Below are 17,676 nucleotides of genomic sequence, written 5' to 3' on the forward strand. Positions count from 1 at the left end.
TCAAACTCTTGGGGTCAAGTGATCCTCTTGTCTTGGAGCAGCCTCTCAAGTAGCTGGGACTACAGGCACCCACCACAACCGCAGCTATTTTTAGAGATGAGGTCTTGCACTCCTGAGCTCAAGCAATCCACCTGCTTTGGCCTCCCAGAATGTTGTTAGGATTACAGGCATGAGCTGCCCTGCCTGGGTGTTTTTTTTTTTTAATAGAGATGAGTGCTCCCTATGTTGCCCAGGCTGGTCTTGAGCTTCTGGCCTCAAGGAGTCCTCTCACTTCCCTAAGTGTCGGGATCACAGATATGAGCCCACTGGGCTTGAATTGATTTTGAAATAATTGAAAATATGTAAAATGGTTTTAAGAGTAGTAAAGAGAACTCTCCTTTGTCCAGGTTGAATAATTGCGAATATTTTGGTATATTTGCCTGTTGTGTATGTATGTATTGAACCATTTGAGAATAAATTTATAGGCATCGTGTCCCTTTACCCCTACACTAAGAACAAGGGTATTCTCTTTTGTAACCATAATACAATTGTCAGCAGCAGAAAACAGCATTAATATAGTATCTAGTAATGTAGAGTCCATATTCACATTTCACCTAATTTCCCCCAACAATGGCCCCTTACAGCATTTTATTTCCACTCTGACATTCAGCTCAAAATCACACGTTGCTTTTAGTTGTTGGGTCTTTTGAGTCACTAATCTGTAACAGTTCCTTAGTCTGTCTTATATGGGATTGACATTTTAATATATATATTTTTATTTTATTTATTTATTTAGAGACAGAGTCTCACTGTGCTGCCCTTGGTAGTGTGCTGTGGCATCACAGCTCACAGCAACCTCCAACTCCTGGGCTTAGGCGATTCTCTTTCCTCAGCCTTCCGAGCAGCTGGGACTATAGGCATCTGCCACAACGCCTGGCTACTTTTTGTTACAGTTTGGCCAGGGCTGGTTTGAGCCCGCCACGCTTGGTATATGGGGCCAGTGCCCTACTCATTGTGTCACAGGCACTGCCCAATACATATATTTTTAAAAGAGAGGGTCTCATTATTAACCAGGTGGGAGTGCAGGATCATAGCTCACCATAACCTTGAACTCCTTGGGCCCAAGCAATTCTCCTGCCTCAGCCAATTAAAAAAAACATTTTGCTGGGCGGCGCCTGTGGCTCAGTCAGTAAGGTGCCGGCCCCATATACCGAGGGTGGCGGGTTCAAACCCGGCCCCGGCCAAACTGCAACCAAAAAATAGCCGGGCGTTGTGGTGGGCGCCTGTAGTCCCAGCTACTCGGGAGGCTGAGGCAAGAGGATTGCTTAAGCCCCAGGAGTTGGAGGTTGCTGTGAGCTGTGTGAGGCCACGGCACTCTACTGAGGGCCATAAAGTGAGACTCTGTCTCTACAAAAACAACAACAACAAAAAAAACATTTTGCTATATCACAACTGCTGGCCTCAAGTGATCCTTCCCCCTCAGGCTCTCAAGTGTGGGATTACAGGTGTGAGACACTGCACCCAGCCAACATTGACGTTATAAAAACCCAGTTATTTTGTAGAATGTCCTGTAATTTGGGTTTGTCTGTTTCCTCATAATTAGGTACTGGTTATGCATTTTTTTGGCAGTGATACCCACAAAGTGATATGTCCTGAGGGTATCACACAAGGAGGTACCTGACGTCATTTTGTTCCATGGTGGTGGTAGCTTTTATTGATTGTTAGCTAAATCAATAGCTATTTTCTAAGCTTATATAGGCATAGTGGAAAGCTTTAAAACTGAATAAATACAATAGGGACTACTGAAAGCATCCAAGGATGGCTTTGGAAAACCATTTTGCAGTGTATGGATGGGGAAAAGCTAGCAGGTAGCTCCTCCAAACCATTTATTCATCAGTCACGGGCTCAGAACAACTTATCTTATTTGACATGCATCTAATCACATCTAAAACAAAACAAAACTTACTTATTTTCTTTATACTCACCGTGCTTACCTGCTTTATATAAATGTGATGATATACATGCCTTTTGTTAATGCAGACGTTTTGTATTCCCTTTTCTCTTGGCCCACTTTTTAATTTTTATTTTTCGCCACATTAGCCTTCAACCCAAGTCAGCACCCTTTTTAATGGTGCGTATTTTCCTCTGTACTCAGGATTTTATGTGGATGATATAGTATCAGTATTCCCTTAGATCCAGGTAAGAAGGATCCCTGCCTTGAGCTTTAGGGGGCCATACTTTGTCCCTCTGGCTATGTCCCATCTCCAGGTGAGTTGAGAAGCTAAGGGGATGTGGTCACGCAGAGCTATCACCTTTACCTCCTGTGCTCTGAGTATTGGAATTCTCTCCCTAGTTGCTTGAACCTGATTCCAGGGTCTTTGTGGGCATGATCCCCAGTCCTATCATTTTTGAGGGCAGCCCTCCCTAGGTTGGAGGTGGCCTTGCAGCAGTGCAGGTGCAGTGTGGATGTACGGGCAGGGGTGTCCACACACCTGCTGCCATGCTGCAAGCCCCTCAAGCAGATGAAGAAGGGGTACGGGGTAGGCTGAGTGAGAGCTTGGAGGCTGGTCACCTCACATTTCTAAATTCTGGTACCAAACTGAGTTCAAGAATTTGAAATTTGAACCTGGCCTTCTAGGTTATTTGAAGGTATTTATGTCAAGGTGGGAGAATAAAATATATTTAACAGTATGATTTATAAACATTGGTATTTATGGACCTGTGTTTATACTCTTACCATTGGTCCCGTAATTATTAGAGGTAGTCCTATTTATGTGTCTGTGTGTATATATGTGTGTATGTGTATGTATGTGTGTGTGTGTGTATATGTACGTATTTGAACACATACCTATTTGTCACTCTTTTATAAAAATTGTCATGTTACTGTGCATCCTCCTCTGCATCTTTTCTTATTTATTAGTACCTCACGGAAATCCCTCCTGATCAGCTGCTGAAAGTCAGAGTGAGTCATGTTCTGAGTACAGGTGTAAGACCTACGCAGCTATTTCTCTGATAGCTACTCACTTTTTTTTGTCTTTGCTGCTACCAACAATGCTGTAACAACCACTCTTGTACCATGTTCTTTCACAGATGAGTAAGTTAAATCACTACCCACCACCCTACCCACTCTATAGAAAAAAATCTGAAAGATTGCTGTGAATCCTTTTGAATTAAAATAAAAATTAGAGAAATGCATGAATGAGACTATAAAAATCCTCCATAACCTCACCTGCCAGAGATAACTGCCATTAACTTTTCTTTTTGAGACAGAGTTTCACTTTAGTTTTCACTCAGTAGAGTGCCGATGTCATAGCTCACAGCAATCTCAAACTCTTGGGCTCAAGTGATCCTCTTGCCTCAGCCTCTGGAGTAGCATGGCAGCAGGTGTGTGGACACCCCTGCCCGAACAGGCGCCCACTACAGTGCCTGGCTTTTTTTAAAAGATGGGGTCTTACTCTTTCTCAGGGTGGTCTTGAACACCTGAGCTCAAGCAATCCACCTGCCTTGGCCTCCCATAAGGGTAGGATTACAGGCATAAGCCACTGTGCCCAGTCTAACTACCATTAACTTTGGACTATATTTTTCCAGACTTTTTTTATGCATGTGCCCGTATGAATCTGTACATGTTTACATTCCTAACAGAAATGGACTTAACATTTTAGACATACTTGCGCAGCTCTTTTTCATTGGCAACCTTTTAACTGCCATTTTTAATGGTTGGTTCTTTTCCTTACCATCTTGGCTCACTGAAACATCCCTTCCTCCTTAGCTGTTCAGTATGTTGCCTCTCTTTTTATCCCTCAAATGTAGCCACTCCTTAAGTTTCAGTCCCCAGATTTCTAGAAAATTGTTTTTTATTTCTAATTGGATAGCCAGTATCACATGCATTAACTACTTTCCCTCTTTACTCCTTTTTCTGGAAACGGGATCCTGCCATTTCACTTAGTTACCCTGGTTTTTGGCTCCCAGCTCCTTCCTTTGGCCCTTCTTTTTTCCTTTGGTGCTTCCCTCCGAGTTGTTGCCATGGTGCTGTTAGGTTAGGGCACTCTTGGCCAGTCTGCAGTCTTCCTCTGCCTCCTCTCTCCCTCCATTTTGTGTTGATGACTTTTCACGCTTGCCCTCATCCTGTGCAGACTCCCAGGTCAGATAGTTAAGATTTTACATTCTGGCCAGTGCCGTGGCTCATGCCTATAATCCTAGCATTCTGGGAGGCCAAGGTGGGTGGATTGACTTAGCTAAGCCTGAGCCAGGGCGAGACCCCGTCTCTAAAAACAACTGGGCATTGTGGAGGGCGTCTGTAGTCCCAGCTACTGGAGAAGCTGAGGCAGGAAGATCACTTGAGCCCAGGAGTTTGAGGTTGCTGTGAGCTTTGATGGTACAGCACTCCACCAAGGGCAGCAAAGCAAGACTGTCTCCAAAAAAAAAAAAAATTTTACACTCTTCTTCCAAGTTTTCTTTTTACTCTGGTCCCTCCCCTCTGCCTCCCAGAAATCCTTGTTCAAGCTGAGCTGGCCCATTTGGTCTGTCTCCTGTGTATGTCTTGGGCTTGATTCTTTCTTGGCTTTTCCCCTGCCTTCTGGAGTGCCTCCTGACTCCTGCCCGGTGGAACTTGCTGATGAGTTGGGCTCTGGTAATCCATCTCCTATGAAGGTTCTGCTGACCCAGTAGAAAAGTGTCCTTTGTAGTCACAGGGCAGAGCTCTGTGGAATGGCTCTCTCCCCTACACTCCTGCCTGGCCCTCATACTATTGTGAAATCCCTACTCCAAGGGCATGGGAAGGTCAGGGGGTGAGTGGGTGGAGGAGAAGGGTCTGCAGGGGAAGGTCAGGGGCCTATCCTGCCTCCCTCTGTGCTTCAGTAGGACAACTCCTTTCTACCAGGGGAAGGAAGGCTGAGGTACAGAGCTTGCAGGAAGCTCCCTGCTGGGGAAGTCTCTTCTAGGAAACCACTGCTCATCAAATACTTGGGGCAGAGGCTGTGGTTAGGGCAGCCACCCTTTCCTTTAACCCCGACGTCTTTTCTACCATTCTGTGACCTGGCTATGTCGGTCTCCCACACGGTCCTTACAAAGATTAGCATTAAAGCAACTATGATTTCCTATTAATAGGTCAAGTCTAATGTCTTCTGAGGACTTCATGGAAAACCCTCAACTTGAAAAGGTAAGAAAACCATCAGAATTAATAAAGGGTGGGGGCATCCCAGAGCCACTCAAACAACTCATCGGCACAGAAGTGCAGTGGTTTTGGCCGGGTGTGGTGGCTCACATCTGTAATCTCAGCACTTTGGGAGACTGAGGCAGAAGGATAACTCGAGGCCAGGAGTTTGAGACCAGCCTGAGCAGCAGAATGAGAGCCTGTCTTACAGAGAATACAAAATTAGCCAGGCACCATGGTGTGGGCCTGTAGTCCCATTCTTAGGGGTCTGAGGCGGGAGGATTGCTCGACCTCAGGAGTTTGAGGTTACTGTGAGCTATGATGATGCTGCCCCTGCACTCCCACATGGGCAACAGAGAGACCCTGTCTCAAAAAAATAACCAGTGGTCTCTGCAATATGGGTTGCAAACTTAGAGGGCCAGGTGGGCGTCTTAAGTGTGTGCCACAGAAGGCTGCATGGGCCAGAAGCAGCACGTCCAAGGCTACCAAATTGCATTTATGCGACTGTACTTAGTTTTGTCCAGCAAAATTGTGTTAAAGGTGGGGAGGGCTGTATATATCATCAAGGCAGATATGTATTGAGTGTTTCTTTCTTTTTTTTTTTTTGTAGAGACAGAGTTTCACTTTATGGCCCTCGGTAGAGTGCCATGGCCTCACACAGCTCACAGCAACCTCCAACTCCTGGGCTTAAGCGATTCTCTTGCCTCAGCCTTCCGAGTAGCTGGGACTACAGGCGCCCGCCACAATGCCTGGCTACTTTCTTTCTTTTTTTTAAGACAGAGTCTCACTTTGTCACCTTCAGTAGAGTGCTATGGTGTCATAGCTCACAGCAACCTCAAACTCTTGAGCTCAAGCAATTTTCTTGCCTCAGTCTCCCAAGTAGCTGGGACTACAGGCGCCTGCCACATCGCCTGGCTATTTTTAGAGATGGGGTCTCTCTCTTGCTTAGGCTGGTCTTGTATTCCTGAGTTCTGCCGTCTTGGCTTCTCAAGGTACTAGGATTACAGGTGTGAGCTACTGCTCCTGACCTTGAGTGTTTCTTGTGTGCTTGGGGCTGGAGAATATAGAGATACTTAATACAAATAAAATTAAGATAAATATGCCATTACCTTGAAGAGCTCACTGAGAGATGTCAAGAGCTGTCATTTATTGTGTGACTGTGGTTTGCTGGGGCTTCATTGTATTCAGGCGTCATTTAGGTCTCAACTGCATCCCTGCACGGTGGGTACCGGGGATCTCCATGAGGGGGTACTGTGGAGAAGCCTATGGCTCAGAGAAGTAATGCAACATGTCAATAGCCTACAAGTGAAGAAGGCAGGCGGGAGTCCTGGGACCTCTGCCTTCCTCTGGGACTCTGGGACTCTGCAGCTGTGGGCTTGCCCTCATGCCTTGCTCTTTACATTTATGGGCAGGTGTCCACAAGTATCTTGTTGTGGGAAGAAGGTAAGTAGAAAGCCTGGGAATGTGGTGGTGGCAGTGAAGCCTTTCATGGGAAAGTCACGAAAAACTCCCCAGTGGAGGTGTCCTTTGAGCTAGACTCTAAAGAGTTAGGTAGAAGCCCCCTTTGGGATAGACAAGCTATGTTGTGTATAGGGGACTAGGTAAATAAATGTGTGATGTTTTCTGGGTTTGGGGGTAGTGGGGAGCAGTTGGTGTTCCTGGAAGATGGTGTAGGCATTGAGACTAGAAAAATGGGTGAGAGCTGGTTATGTGGGCTTTGCATGGTTTGTACTCAGAAGTTGGGGGTGGAGGGCATAGTTATGGAGAGTATCAGAGACCATAAAGTTGTTGGTTGGGTTTGCCAGTGTTGGGAGGTGATTGGAAGGGAAGGCCAAACTCCATTCTCAATTAGGAAAGGCCATTGTGCTTGTCTCAGCAAAAGACCAGAGTTGAGGATGGACAGTGGTGTGGGAGATGGAGCCCATTCAGCATCACCTGGGAGGACAGTCAGCATGCATAGGAGGAAGGGGAAGACCAAGGTGGTGCAGAGCTTTCTAATTTAGGCCCTCACTCATCCGTTGGTTTCCATGGAGGCAAAGACCCTTACTGTGTTCACTGTTACATCCATAGTGCCTGGCACTCAATGAATGCGTGTAGACCATGAGTGAATGAATGAAAGAACACAGGAGGATGAGCACCTTTGCTCTTTCGGTGGGGCCGGGTTGGGGAGAGTGGGCAGTTCACTCTCTTGTCTTTTGCCTTTTTGAACTAAATAGTCTTCCTGATTGCCCAAGGCCCAAAGCAATGTCTCAGGAGCAGCACTGCCTGGTTGCTGCTCAGTGGTTGTCAACCGTGCACACTTGGGAGTCTTTAGGGGGATGCAGCCTTTTATGACCTGAGTCTTTAGTGACCCGAAGCATCGTGTCAAGTGTCCAAATGAGTCACATACACGGACTAAGGAAGAGAAGCATTGTTGAGGGCTGGAGGGTTGAGGAAGCCTTTTAGGGAGGTCTGGGAAGGGTGGGTAGGAGGAGGAGGTGAGGGAGGCCCTGGTGGGGGGTCAACATGAGCACTGATGTGTGTCAGGTTGAGGGCCAGGAATGGGGCACACAGGCTGATCTGACTCAGGCGGGACATCTGGGCTGGTTGGGGGCCAGATGCAATTGACTAGGGAATATGGAGCTGGGTTTCTTGGGGGCTTGAATTCTGACCACTGAACATTTGAAATAACATAGTTGCAGAACTGAAGCACCTTATGGATTAAAGTTGCATTATGTGTAAGACAGGACCTTGGCAGTGTCCTCTCACCATGCTACGCAGTCAAGGCATCTGTAAAAGGGGAATAGTAGTTAACTCTCCAGAGTCAGGAGAAGCAGCCTAGATCTTTCTTAATTTTCCTAGGTTTCAAAGTGGTTAGGACTTAATTGCTTTCATCAGTTAATAACATCATAATGCTACTTACTCTGTTCTTCTCCAAAGAGTTTCTCTTTAAATAAGATGTGCTAAAAAGGTTTGGCTCAGGAAATTAACCCTCTCAGTCCCTGGTTCTTGTCATATTCGTTCCAGCCACCCACCCCAGGTGGATTCCAGAACACGGAGGCTCTTGGCTCCCCAGTACCATCTGTTAAGCTCAGCCAGTTGTCTGACATCCATCATGGATCTCAGCCATTCACCAAGCTGAATATGCACGAGATAGAGAAAATGTTTGAGGAGGACAAGACTGGAGGTAAAGCTGCCCCGTAGGCCCCATCTCTGCAACTTCTACACAGGGTGGGACCTGGGGTGTGTGGATCCAAGCATTTTTGTATCTAGAATCTTCTTTAAAATTTTTAATCATTATGTAAGTATTGTAAAAACAATGGAAGCTATTTGACAATCTGGGAAGAAAAAAAAACCTGGTCCCAAACACCCAAACATGACCACTGTTAGCATTTTGGTATATTTCTTCCAAACAGTTTCATATGTATGCTTTATTATCTATTGTTGTCTAACAATATTCCCAGAATCTTAAATCAACACACTTTTATTCTCTCACAGTTCTGCTGGGTTAGGAGTCTTTGCATGGCTTAGCTGGCTCCTCTGCTCAGGGTCTTTATTGGGCTGCCATCAAGTTGTTAGCTGGGGCTACACTGTCCCCTGGGCTGCTGTGTCAGCTGGGGCTTGATTGGGGAAGGATCCATTTCTAAGCTTACTCAGGTTGTTAGCAGAATTCAATTCCTTGCAGCTGTTGGACCGAGGGCTTCTGTGTCTTCCTGGTCATTGGTAGGAGGCCACCCTCACCTCCTAGAGCAGTATTTTTTAAACTTTTTTTTTTTATATCATGGCACACTTGAACTTATAGTTAAATATCCACAGCACACTTAAATTATGTTGATCCAAAAAGAGTGAAAAAAAAGAATATATTTACTGTGCTTTGAATTTCTTTTAATTTAATTATTATTATTTTTTCTTTCTGAGAGAGCTTCTGTCACCCTGGATGCAGGGCTGTGGTGTCATAGCTCATAGCAATTTCAAACACTTGGGCTTGAGCAATCCTCTTGCCTCAGCCTCCTGAGTAGGTGGACTACAGGTATGTGCTACTATGCCCAGCTACTTTTTCTATTTTTAGTAGAGATGGTGTCTTGCTCTTGCTCAGGTTGGTCTTGAACTCCTGAGCTCAAGCAATCTACCCACCTTGGCCTCTCAGAGTGCTAGAGTTACAGGCGTGAATCACCACACCTGGCCTAATTAATGATCTTTAAAAATTTTTGTGGCACACCTAAGATCCTCTCCCAGCACACGGGTGTGCCATGGCACACTGGTTGAAAATCACCATCCTAGAGGCTTCTTACCGTTCCTGGTCATGTGGGATGCACCAACACCATTCCTTGCAAGGCTCATGCTAACAAAGGAGAGAGAAACTCCAAGAAGATGAGTGTCAAAATCTTACATAACATGTCATGTAATCTTGTGCACATAGTCTCAAACATCCTGTCATCTGGGCCATATTCTGTTGATTATAGGTCCCCTGCTCAAAGGAAGGGATCACAGAAGGGTATGAATACTAGGAGGTGGACATCACGTGGCCTTCTTAAGTTCTTCCACCACAGATGGCTCCATGTATTTTCATATGTCTGTGATTGTACTATATATGTAATTTCAGACTCTTCTTTTTCACTTAATGTTAATATCTTAAGGACTTTTCCATATTGCTATATAGTCATCCAAACCATCCTTCCTAATGAATGCAAGTGTTCCACTGGTTGGTTAAACTATTCCTCTATTTTTGGGAATTTTGGTTTTATTGAGTTTAAATAATGTAAGTATGTCATTTTTGCATCAGATGTTTTTTCTGTTGAGAGCTTGATTTTTTTTTTCCTTCTTGGGATGATACTCCTTAAAGTCAAATAACAAGAATGCTTAAAGGCATCTTTCTTTATATCTACTATACTGTAAGTGCCAATGATGGGGCCCCATTTACCTGCCTTATTAATTTCCTTTGAGTTTTCTGACACACTGTGATGTGGGCAGGAAAGGATAACAAATTCTCAGTTTATGACTGTGCAACGGGAGGCCGAGGAGGGACAATTCATGTCTGACTGGAAGGTCAGGTGGGTTCTGATTGGAGTTCTCTAGTGTTTGCAGCCACCACTGTGTCTGCGAGGACTCTAGCAGGACTGTCTTTGGCTGAGGTTTTTATTGTGTTTGTGTTTGTTTTGAATAGCAATATTTCATGCAGTTCAGAATTTAAAAGGTACTTTTACCAATGATGCCTTTTTGCCATAGAGCAGTGGTTCTCAACCTGTGGGTCATGACCCCTTTTTAGCAATGAAAATACATTGCGGCATTAGGAAGGTTGAGAACCACTGCCATAGAGAGAAAATGTCTCCCTCCCTGCCCAGGTATGTCCCTCAGGAGGATACTGCTTTCTAATTCTTGTGACCTTTCGAAGCGCAGACATACATTTAGCCACTTCCCCCATTTTTTATATGCAGTGGCATTCTACTGCCTATACTGTTTCACTCCTTGCTTTAAAAAAATTAATTTTAACAAGTTTTACTTAATGTCTTCATATCTATGCAAAAAGAACTTTCTCATTTAAAAAATGGCTGTGGTTTTAAATGGGAGAAAGGAAAATTTACCTTTTTTTGATGTAGGGTGACAAACCTAAACAAGTGACCGGGGCAAACATTTCAATCAATGGAGGTTTTATTAAGCCAGAGGTTGAGGACACAACTGGGAGAAACACACATCACAGACAAATCTGTGATTGTTTTTTCTTTCTTTCTTTTTTCTTTTTTTTTTTGGTTGTTGCTGTTGTAGTTGTTGTTTGGCAGGCCCAGGCTGGGTTAGAACCATCAGCCCCAGTGTATGTGGCCGCCACCTGAGCTGCTAAGATACAGGCGCCGAGCCAGTGACTGTTTTTTCTGAATTTGGGAGCTTCAGTATTTAAGAGGGACTGGGGCCTATGCAAAAAGAAAAAATAAAAAAAAAAAGAGCAGAGGGCTGGGCAGTGAAGCAAATGGTTATATTTTTGTCAGGCCCAGGAAATCTACATTTTATATAAGTTAAGGTGAATGTTAGAAGAGAAAAAGGGAATGAAGGATACTTCCTTCCCTGCTTAGGTGGAAGATTGATCTTGTCTCTGTTCTGCACCTGGGAAGACGAACTTGTAATTTTTCTTTTTTTTTTTGAGACAGAATGTTACTCTGTCGCCTTGGGTAGAGTACCCCGTGGTATTATCATAGCTCACAGCATCCTCAAACTCTTAGGCTTAAGAGATCTTCTTGCCTCGGCCTCCTGAGTAGCTGGGACTATAGGTGCCAAGCCAAAGCCTGGTTAGTTTTTCTATTTTTAATAGATGTTGTCTCGTTCTTGCTCAGGCTGATCTTGAACTCCTGAGCTTAAACGATCTGCCTTGGCCTTCCAGAGTGCCAGGATTACAGGTGTAAGCCATTGTGCCTGGCTAATAAACTTGTAATTTATTTATTTATTCATTTATTTATTTTTGAGATAAGAGTCTCACTGTGTCGCCCTTGGCAGAGTGCCTTGGTGTCACAGCTCACAGCAACCTCAAACTCTTGGGCTTAAGCGATTCTCTTGCCTCAGCCTCCCAAGTAGCTGGGACTACAGGTGCCCACCACAACGCCCGGCTATTTTTTTGTTGCAGTTTCACTGTTGGTTAGCAGGCCTAGGCTGCATTCGAACTCGCCAGCCTCCATGTATGTGGCTGATGCCCTACCTACTGAGCTATCGGTGCTGCCTAAACTTGTAATTTATTAACAAAAATTAAGTTTTTGAAGCTAGACTTTAGACCTAGAGTTGCAATTTGCATATTGGGAAAGCAGGCAAGGAATGATCTGTGGGGCCAGTTCTTCACAGGTGCCTGAGGCCGTTGCCTTCCCTTTTGCGTAAGGAGCTGGGGGAGAGGTGGTCCTGAGATTTTTTATTTTCCTTTATAAGGGTAAGTAAAAACAGGATCATTTTTCTTTTTCAAACATTTTTGAAGGAGGTGGATGATGAGCATGGGCTCCATGCCATCTCTTGGGCACCATGACTATTGGCACTTGGTTTGGAAAGAAAAGGGGGTGCACCAGGCTTCTCTTTCCTGTGCTGCAAGTTAGCTTTGCTGGACCTCAGTGTAGGTTGAACCCAGGTCTTTGAGGGCAGTGGTTCTTAAAGAGGAGCCTGTCACTCTCCCAGGGAGGTTTCAAAGGCATATAAAGGCAGTTTGACTCCCAGCTCCCTCCCAAGGGAAGGCTCCAGTATTCCTGGACTGCTGCCTGATGTCCGTCTTATACATGGTAGGACTGTGAAATGCCATTTGAAGCTTCTTTCTTGGCTATACCTCCACATAAGCACATGGCTAAGGACACAACAACAAAGCAAATAGCCACCCTTCAGAATGGGAAAAGGTATTTGTTTGTTATGAATCTGACAAAGGCTTGATAACTAGGATCTACAGAGAACTCAAATTAATCAACAAAAAAAGAGTGAACAATCCCATCTACCACTGGGAAAGAGACAACGAACAGAACCTTCTCTGAGAAAGACAGATGAATGGTTAACAAACACATTAAAAAATGCTCATCATCACTAATTATCAGAGAAATGCAAATCAAAATCATCATGAGCTATCACCTAACCCCAGTAAGACTAGCCCACATCACAAAGTCTCAAAGCTGCAGATGCTGGCACGGGTATGGAGAGAAGGGAGCACTTCTGTGCTGTTGGTGAGACCGCAATCTAAGATAGCTTCTTTGGAAAGAAGTATGGAGAATCCTCAAAGAACTCAAATTAGATCTCCTATTTGACCCCCCAATCCTACTGCTAGGCCTCTACCCAGAAGAAAAAAAATCATTTTATCATAAGGACATTTGCATTAGATAGTTTGTTGATTTACAATCACTAAGATGTGGAAAAAAACCTAAATGCCCATCGATTCAGGAATGGATTAACAAATTGTGGCATATGCATACTGAGAAGTCAAAGGCCGAAAATAAAAGATTATTCCAAGATGTGAACAGAAGGAAACAGAATCCAGGTTGTGTGTGGGCAACATTGGTCTTTATTTCCATCCAGGTCTGCGCTCGAGAAGGAAGTCAGCACGGGTTAAGGTGGATGGGGGTTTTTAGGGGTCAGAAGGGTAGGGGTGGGCACCTTCTATTTGGGTGGGTCCCTCCATTTGACTCTATCACATACCATGGAATACCATTCAGCCGTAAACAAGGATGGTGACTTTATATCTTTTGTACTAACCTGGATGGATGCAGTTGAAACACATTCTTCTTAGTAAAGTAACGCAAGAATGAAAAAGCAATTATCCAATGTACTCAATACTAATATGAAGCCAGTAGATGATCCAATGCATGCCCACATAGGAGAAAAACTTTCAATTCAATTTGGGGGAAGGGAAGCAATGGAGAGGGATGGGGTTTGGGTGCTCGCACTGAATGGGCACTGTGTGGGGGTGTTTGGCACACCTTTTGAGTGTGAGACATAACTACAAGAGGGACTCTAACAAATGCAAATATTTTGACCTGGTTGTTTGTACCCTCAAGTTAACCTGAAATAAATAAATAAAAACCTCCACATAAGAAAGTCAGATCTTTCTTTAAGCAAGGTGTGTTTTATTGAGGCTTTCCTTTGTTAGTTAGTCTACCAACAGATTACAGCAGTCTATAGTGACACTGCTGTAGCCCTGTGCTGGGTGTTTTGTGAGCACCGCAGAGTAGGGTTAAGAGCTCTTGAGCCAGATTGCTGGGGGTAGCATCCGGTGCCACCAATTCCTGGCTGTGTGTCATATTTCTCTCAGTAGGCTGAGTATTTGTAAGCACAGAGAACAACGCCTGGTATGTGGTCTCATTGCCAGAACATCCTAGTGTCCACAGAAACCCTCAGGGACCAGTGTCTGCTGAGTGCTGGGGACCCAGTCACAGAGGGAGCAGACTCATTCCTGGAATCCCAGAGCTCACAGACTGGATGGAGAGAGAAGACAGGCGGAAAGACAAACAAACCAAGTGTTAGACCAATGGTCCCCAATTTTTTTGGTACCAGGGACCAGTTTCATGGAAGATAAATTTTCCCAGGATGAGGGAGAGGGGATTGGGGGGAGGTGGAACTCAGGTGGTGATGTGAGCTATGGGGAGGGGCTGTAAATACAGATAAAGGTGGTCACTTGCCCGGCTTTCACCTCCAGCTGTGGGACCTGATTCCTAAAGGCTACAGACCAGAACCTATTTGGCACCAGGGACCAATTTCATGGAAGATAATTTTTTCCACGAATGGAAGTGGAGGGGACGGGAGGCAGAGCTCTGGGAGTGATGCTGTGTGGCCCAGTTTCTAATAGGCCATGGACCCAGGACCAGTTCAGGGGCTGGGGACAAGGTCAGGAAGGACAGTGGAGCCAGGCAGTGGAGGTGGATGGCGTCCTTAGGTAGTCCCAAAAAAGTATTCCCTGTGGAAGGAACCACCTGAATGTAGCCAAGGCCAAGACCTGGCAGAGGCCTCAAGGTGGGCGTGGGCTCGGCAGGAGGTGAAACACCAAGGGGTACAGAGAGTGAAGGGGCAGCATCAGGTTGAGATAGGCCAGGCAGTGCACCGTGAGGAGTCCACATGTTTGGGCAGGCTTTTAGAAACACTTTTTAAAAAACTGTGATGATTAAAAAACAATTTTAGCCAGAGGTCATTGACCCATTTGCAAACATCCCCTTGTAGCCACAAAACCTAGCATGGAGAGAGTATTCTATCCTTGCCTGCTCTTCCCCTCCTCATCTGTTCCTACAGCCAAAGTTTACATTTTGATGATTGCCTTTTTATTTTATTTTTTTTCAGACAGAGTCTCACTCTGTCACCTGGGTTGGGCTGGAATGCAGTGGCATTATCATAGCTCACAGCAGTCTCGAACTGGGCTCACGTGATCCTCCTGTCTCAGCCTTCCAAGTAGCTGAGACTACAGGCACACGCCACTAGACTGGGCTAATTGCTCTATTTTTGTAGAGGTGGGATCTTGTTACATTGCCCAGGCTGGTTTTGAACTACTGGTCTCAAGCGATCCTCCCTGCCTCAGACTCCGAAAGTAGCTAATATTACAGGTGTGAGCCACTGTGTCAGCCTCTCCCTCTCTCTGTTGGAATTTATGAATGCGTGTTTGTTGCCATTATATGCCATTTTGCTTCTCCTTTTCTTTGGAGAGTTTTTTTTTTTTTTCCCCTCAATGCCTAGTCTGTCTTAAATGTTCTGTTTGTACCTGTCCCCTCTGCTGCTGTGAGTCCAGCACAGCACTCCATGGGTGGGTAGGTGTTCGGCTAGTATTTGTGGGGTGATTGTTGAACAGATAAGATGCAAAGATAACCAAATGAGAATGGAAGCTTCAGGAATCTGGCCCAGGCTAGAGTAGAAGAGACAAATGCAGAGATGTGAAGAAGGCTGACAGGGCCCAGAGGGGCAGAGTATCTGAGGGGCTGGGGAGAAAGCAGCTTCCTCGGACCTCCTGTCTCTTTTCTGTCTCTCCTGTGGTGGGCAGTTCACAATTGTGGGGTAGGCAGCAAAACACTTGGTGAACATGGTCCTCCTATGTCCCCTTCAGCTCTCAGATACCCAAGACCACTGAGGCCAAAGAGAGGCCCAGTGTCTCATGATTAAGGGGAGGGTGTTCTTTCTTCTCTCCTTGAAGCCTTGGACCTGGAAGCTTTCATCAAGGCCACGAAGAAGGTTCTGGGCAGAGTGTCAGATGAGATGCTAGAGGCACTGTTTTTGAAGGTAGACTCGGACTGTAATGGCATCGTCACCTGGGTGAGAAGGGTGCCCCTGCTGCCTCAGGTAGCTTGAGGGAGGCTGGAAGGTACAGTCTTCGACCCATCAGTGGAGCAAGTGGAGGACTGGCGGGAGGTGGTCACAGCCTCAGAAGGCCCCAGCTGGGTGTCTTTGAGAGGTCCCTCCTGAGACTTCTGTGAGCTGGGCTCATCACAGCTCATTCCTCACCTCCAGTACAGGAGAGTGTGTGACACAGTCCCTGGTCCCTACATGAGACCTGTGGAGTATGCAAGGGAGGGCAGCAAGGGTGTCCCCACCTGCCACGTGGCTCTCTGCACACCAGCCTCCTGCCTGGCTCTAGGGCCACCACAGGGCCACACACGACCAACTCATGGTCCTTAATGATCATTAAGAAAAGGCAAACCTGTGGCTGTTAAATCCAAAATGTCGTAATAATGCTTTTGTGTTTTGTAGATTGTAAATGTTCTGCAGTGAACATAGATAGCATTTAAGTCTGCAAAAAAGTACAAAACATAGTCTGACATATTGACGTAGTAAAGCTGGTAATGATAACTGGCATTTACACCAGGCACTGTGCTAATACTTTATGTAATATTTTATTTAAACCTCACAGGAGTTCACTTCCATTTGATTGGGTGGGGAACTGAGGCATAGTGAAGCTATGAAACTCTGCAGAGGGCTGCAGAGCTAGTTAGTGGCTGAGCCCAGTATTCAAGCGCCAGGAACCTACCCTATCATACTAACCCCTTGGTATAGGTATATATTCTGGGTTTTATTTTTTGCTCTTATTACTCTTAACATTCTATAATAAATACATTTCCAGTATTCCCTGCCCTTTACACAGAGAAGCCTCGCTCACTTAATCCTTCTTAATACATGTAACTGCCTATTTCTTGTTGGAGCTTCATATAGTGGCTCATTTTGGCCTTGGCCATCATTCAGGGATCTGTCAGTGGAGTCTAGAGTTGGCCTAGAGGCCCTGGTTTCGGGTGCTCCCTTGCTGTTAATTTGATAACATGAGCTGGGCAACTGATGCATACCCATCTGGGCCTCATTCCTATTATCCATAAAGTAGCGGTGAGTAAAGAGCTTCACCCGAGATGCCAGGCACGAAGTGATCTGAAGAGGTATTTAGCGTTACCCATGTGCTCAGGGGGAAGAGGTTCCTGTGCAGTTTTCACAGGTGCTTGCGAATAGGCCCTTTACACATTCAGGATACTAGAACGGGTTGGTTGCTTGCTCAGTCCCCTGGCCAATGCTCGGGAAGCAGCCCCCAGATCTCCATGGAAGGGGCTGAGAGAGATGGGGAAGGAACCTGGAAGCCAGGCTTGGGTTCCTAAAGCACAATCCTGGAGCTGTTTGCCAACGCCCTTCCCCCCTTGCATTTTCTTCCCGAGGCAGGAAGAGTGTATGGATTACATGATGCGCGAGTTCCAGGGGAAGGAGGAGATGAGGAAGAACAAGTACCGCCTGCACTTCTCCCTTCCCATGAAGGTCGTGCCCCTGTAAGGAGCCTCTTCCCTGGACAGCGGGGCTGAGGGTGGCTGGATGAGTGCTGGTGCCGCCTTGCAGTGAGACCCCTTCCTAAGCCCACCAGCCACTCCTTGTTGGTGCTGACCCAGGTGCTGGCTGCAGGCCTGGTGCTACATGTCCTCTGGCTCGTTTCAGCCTCAGAACTCTGTAGGTCAGCGGTTCTCAACCTGTGGGTCGCGACCCCCAGGAACTGTATTAAAGGGTTGAGAACCACTGCTGTAGGTGTTCATCAGCAGGTGATTTGTCTCCATTTTGTAGCTGAGGAAACTGAGATTCAGAGGCTCAACTGGATTGCCCCAGGCCAATAGGTAGGACGT

The 17,676-nt window shown here is 45.8% G+C and overlaps 1 protein-coding gene across 1 annotated transcript in view; it reads left to right on the top strand.

The window, feature by feature from the left end:
- The first annotated feature begins 5,095 nt into the window (after window positions 1-5,095).
- The window catches only part of EFCAB8 (EF-hand calcium binding domain 8), a 70,097-nt gene continuing 57,516 nt past the window's right edge, over window positions 5,096-17,676 (top strand). The window contains exons 1-4 of the mRNA XM_053573750.1: window positions 5,096-5,137; window positions 8,138-8,297; window positions 15,726-15,844; window positions 17,228-17,331. Coding sequence (XP_053429725.1) covers window positions 5,096-5,137; window positions 8,138-8,297; window positions 15,726-15,844; window positions 17,228-17,331 — 425 coding nt within the window. The remainder of the gene's footprint in view (window positions 5,138-8,137; window positions 8,298-15,725; window positions 15,845-17,227; window positions 17,332-17,676) is intronic.

This window comes from Nycticebus coucang, chromosome 21, assembly GCF_027406575.1.
Source record: "Nycticebus coucang isolate mNycCou1 chromosome 21, mNycCou1.pri, whole genome shotgun sequence".
Taxonomy (NCBI): Eukaryota; Metazoa; Chordata; class Mammalia; order Primates; family Lorisidae; genus Nycticebus; species Nycticebus coucang.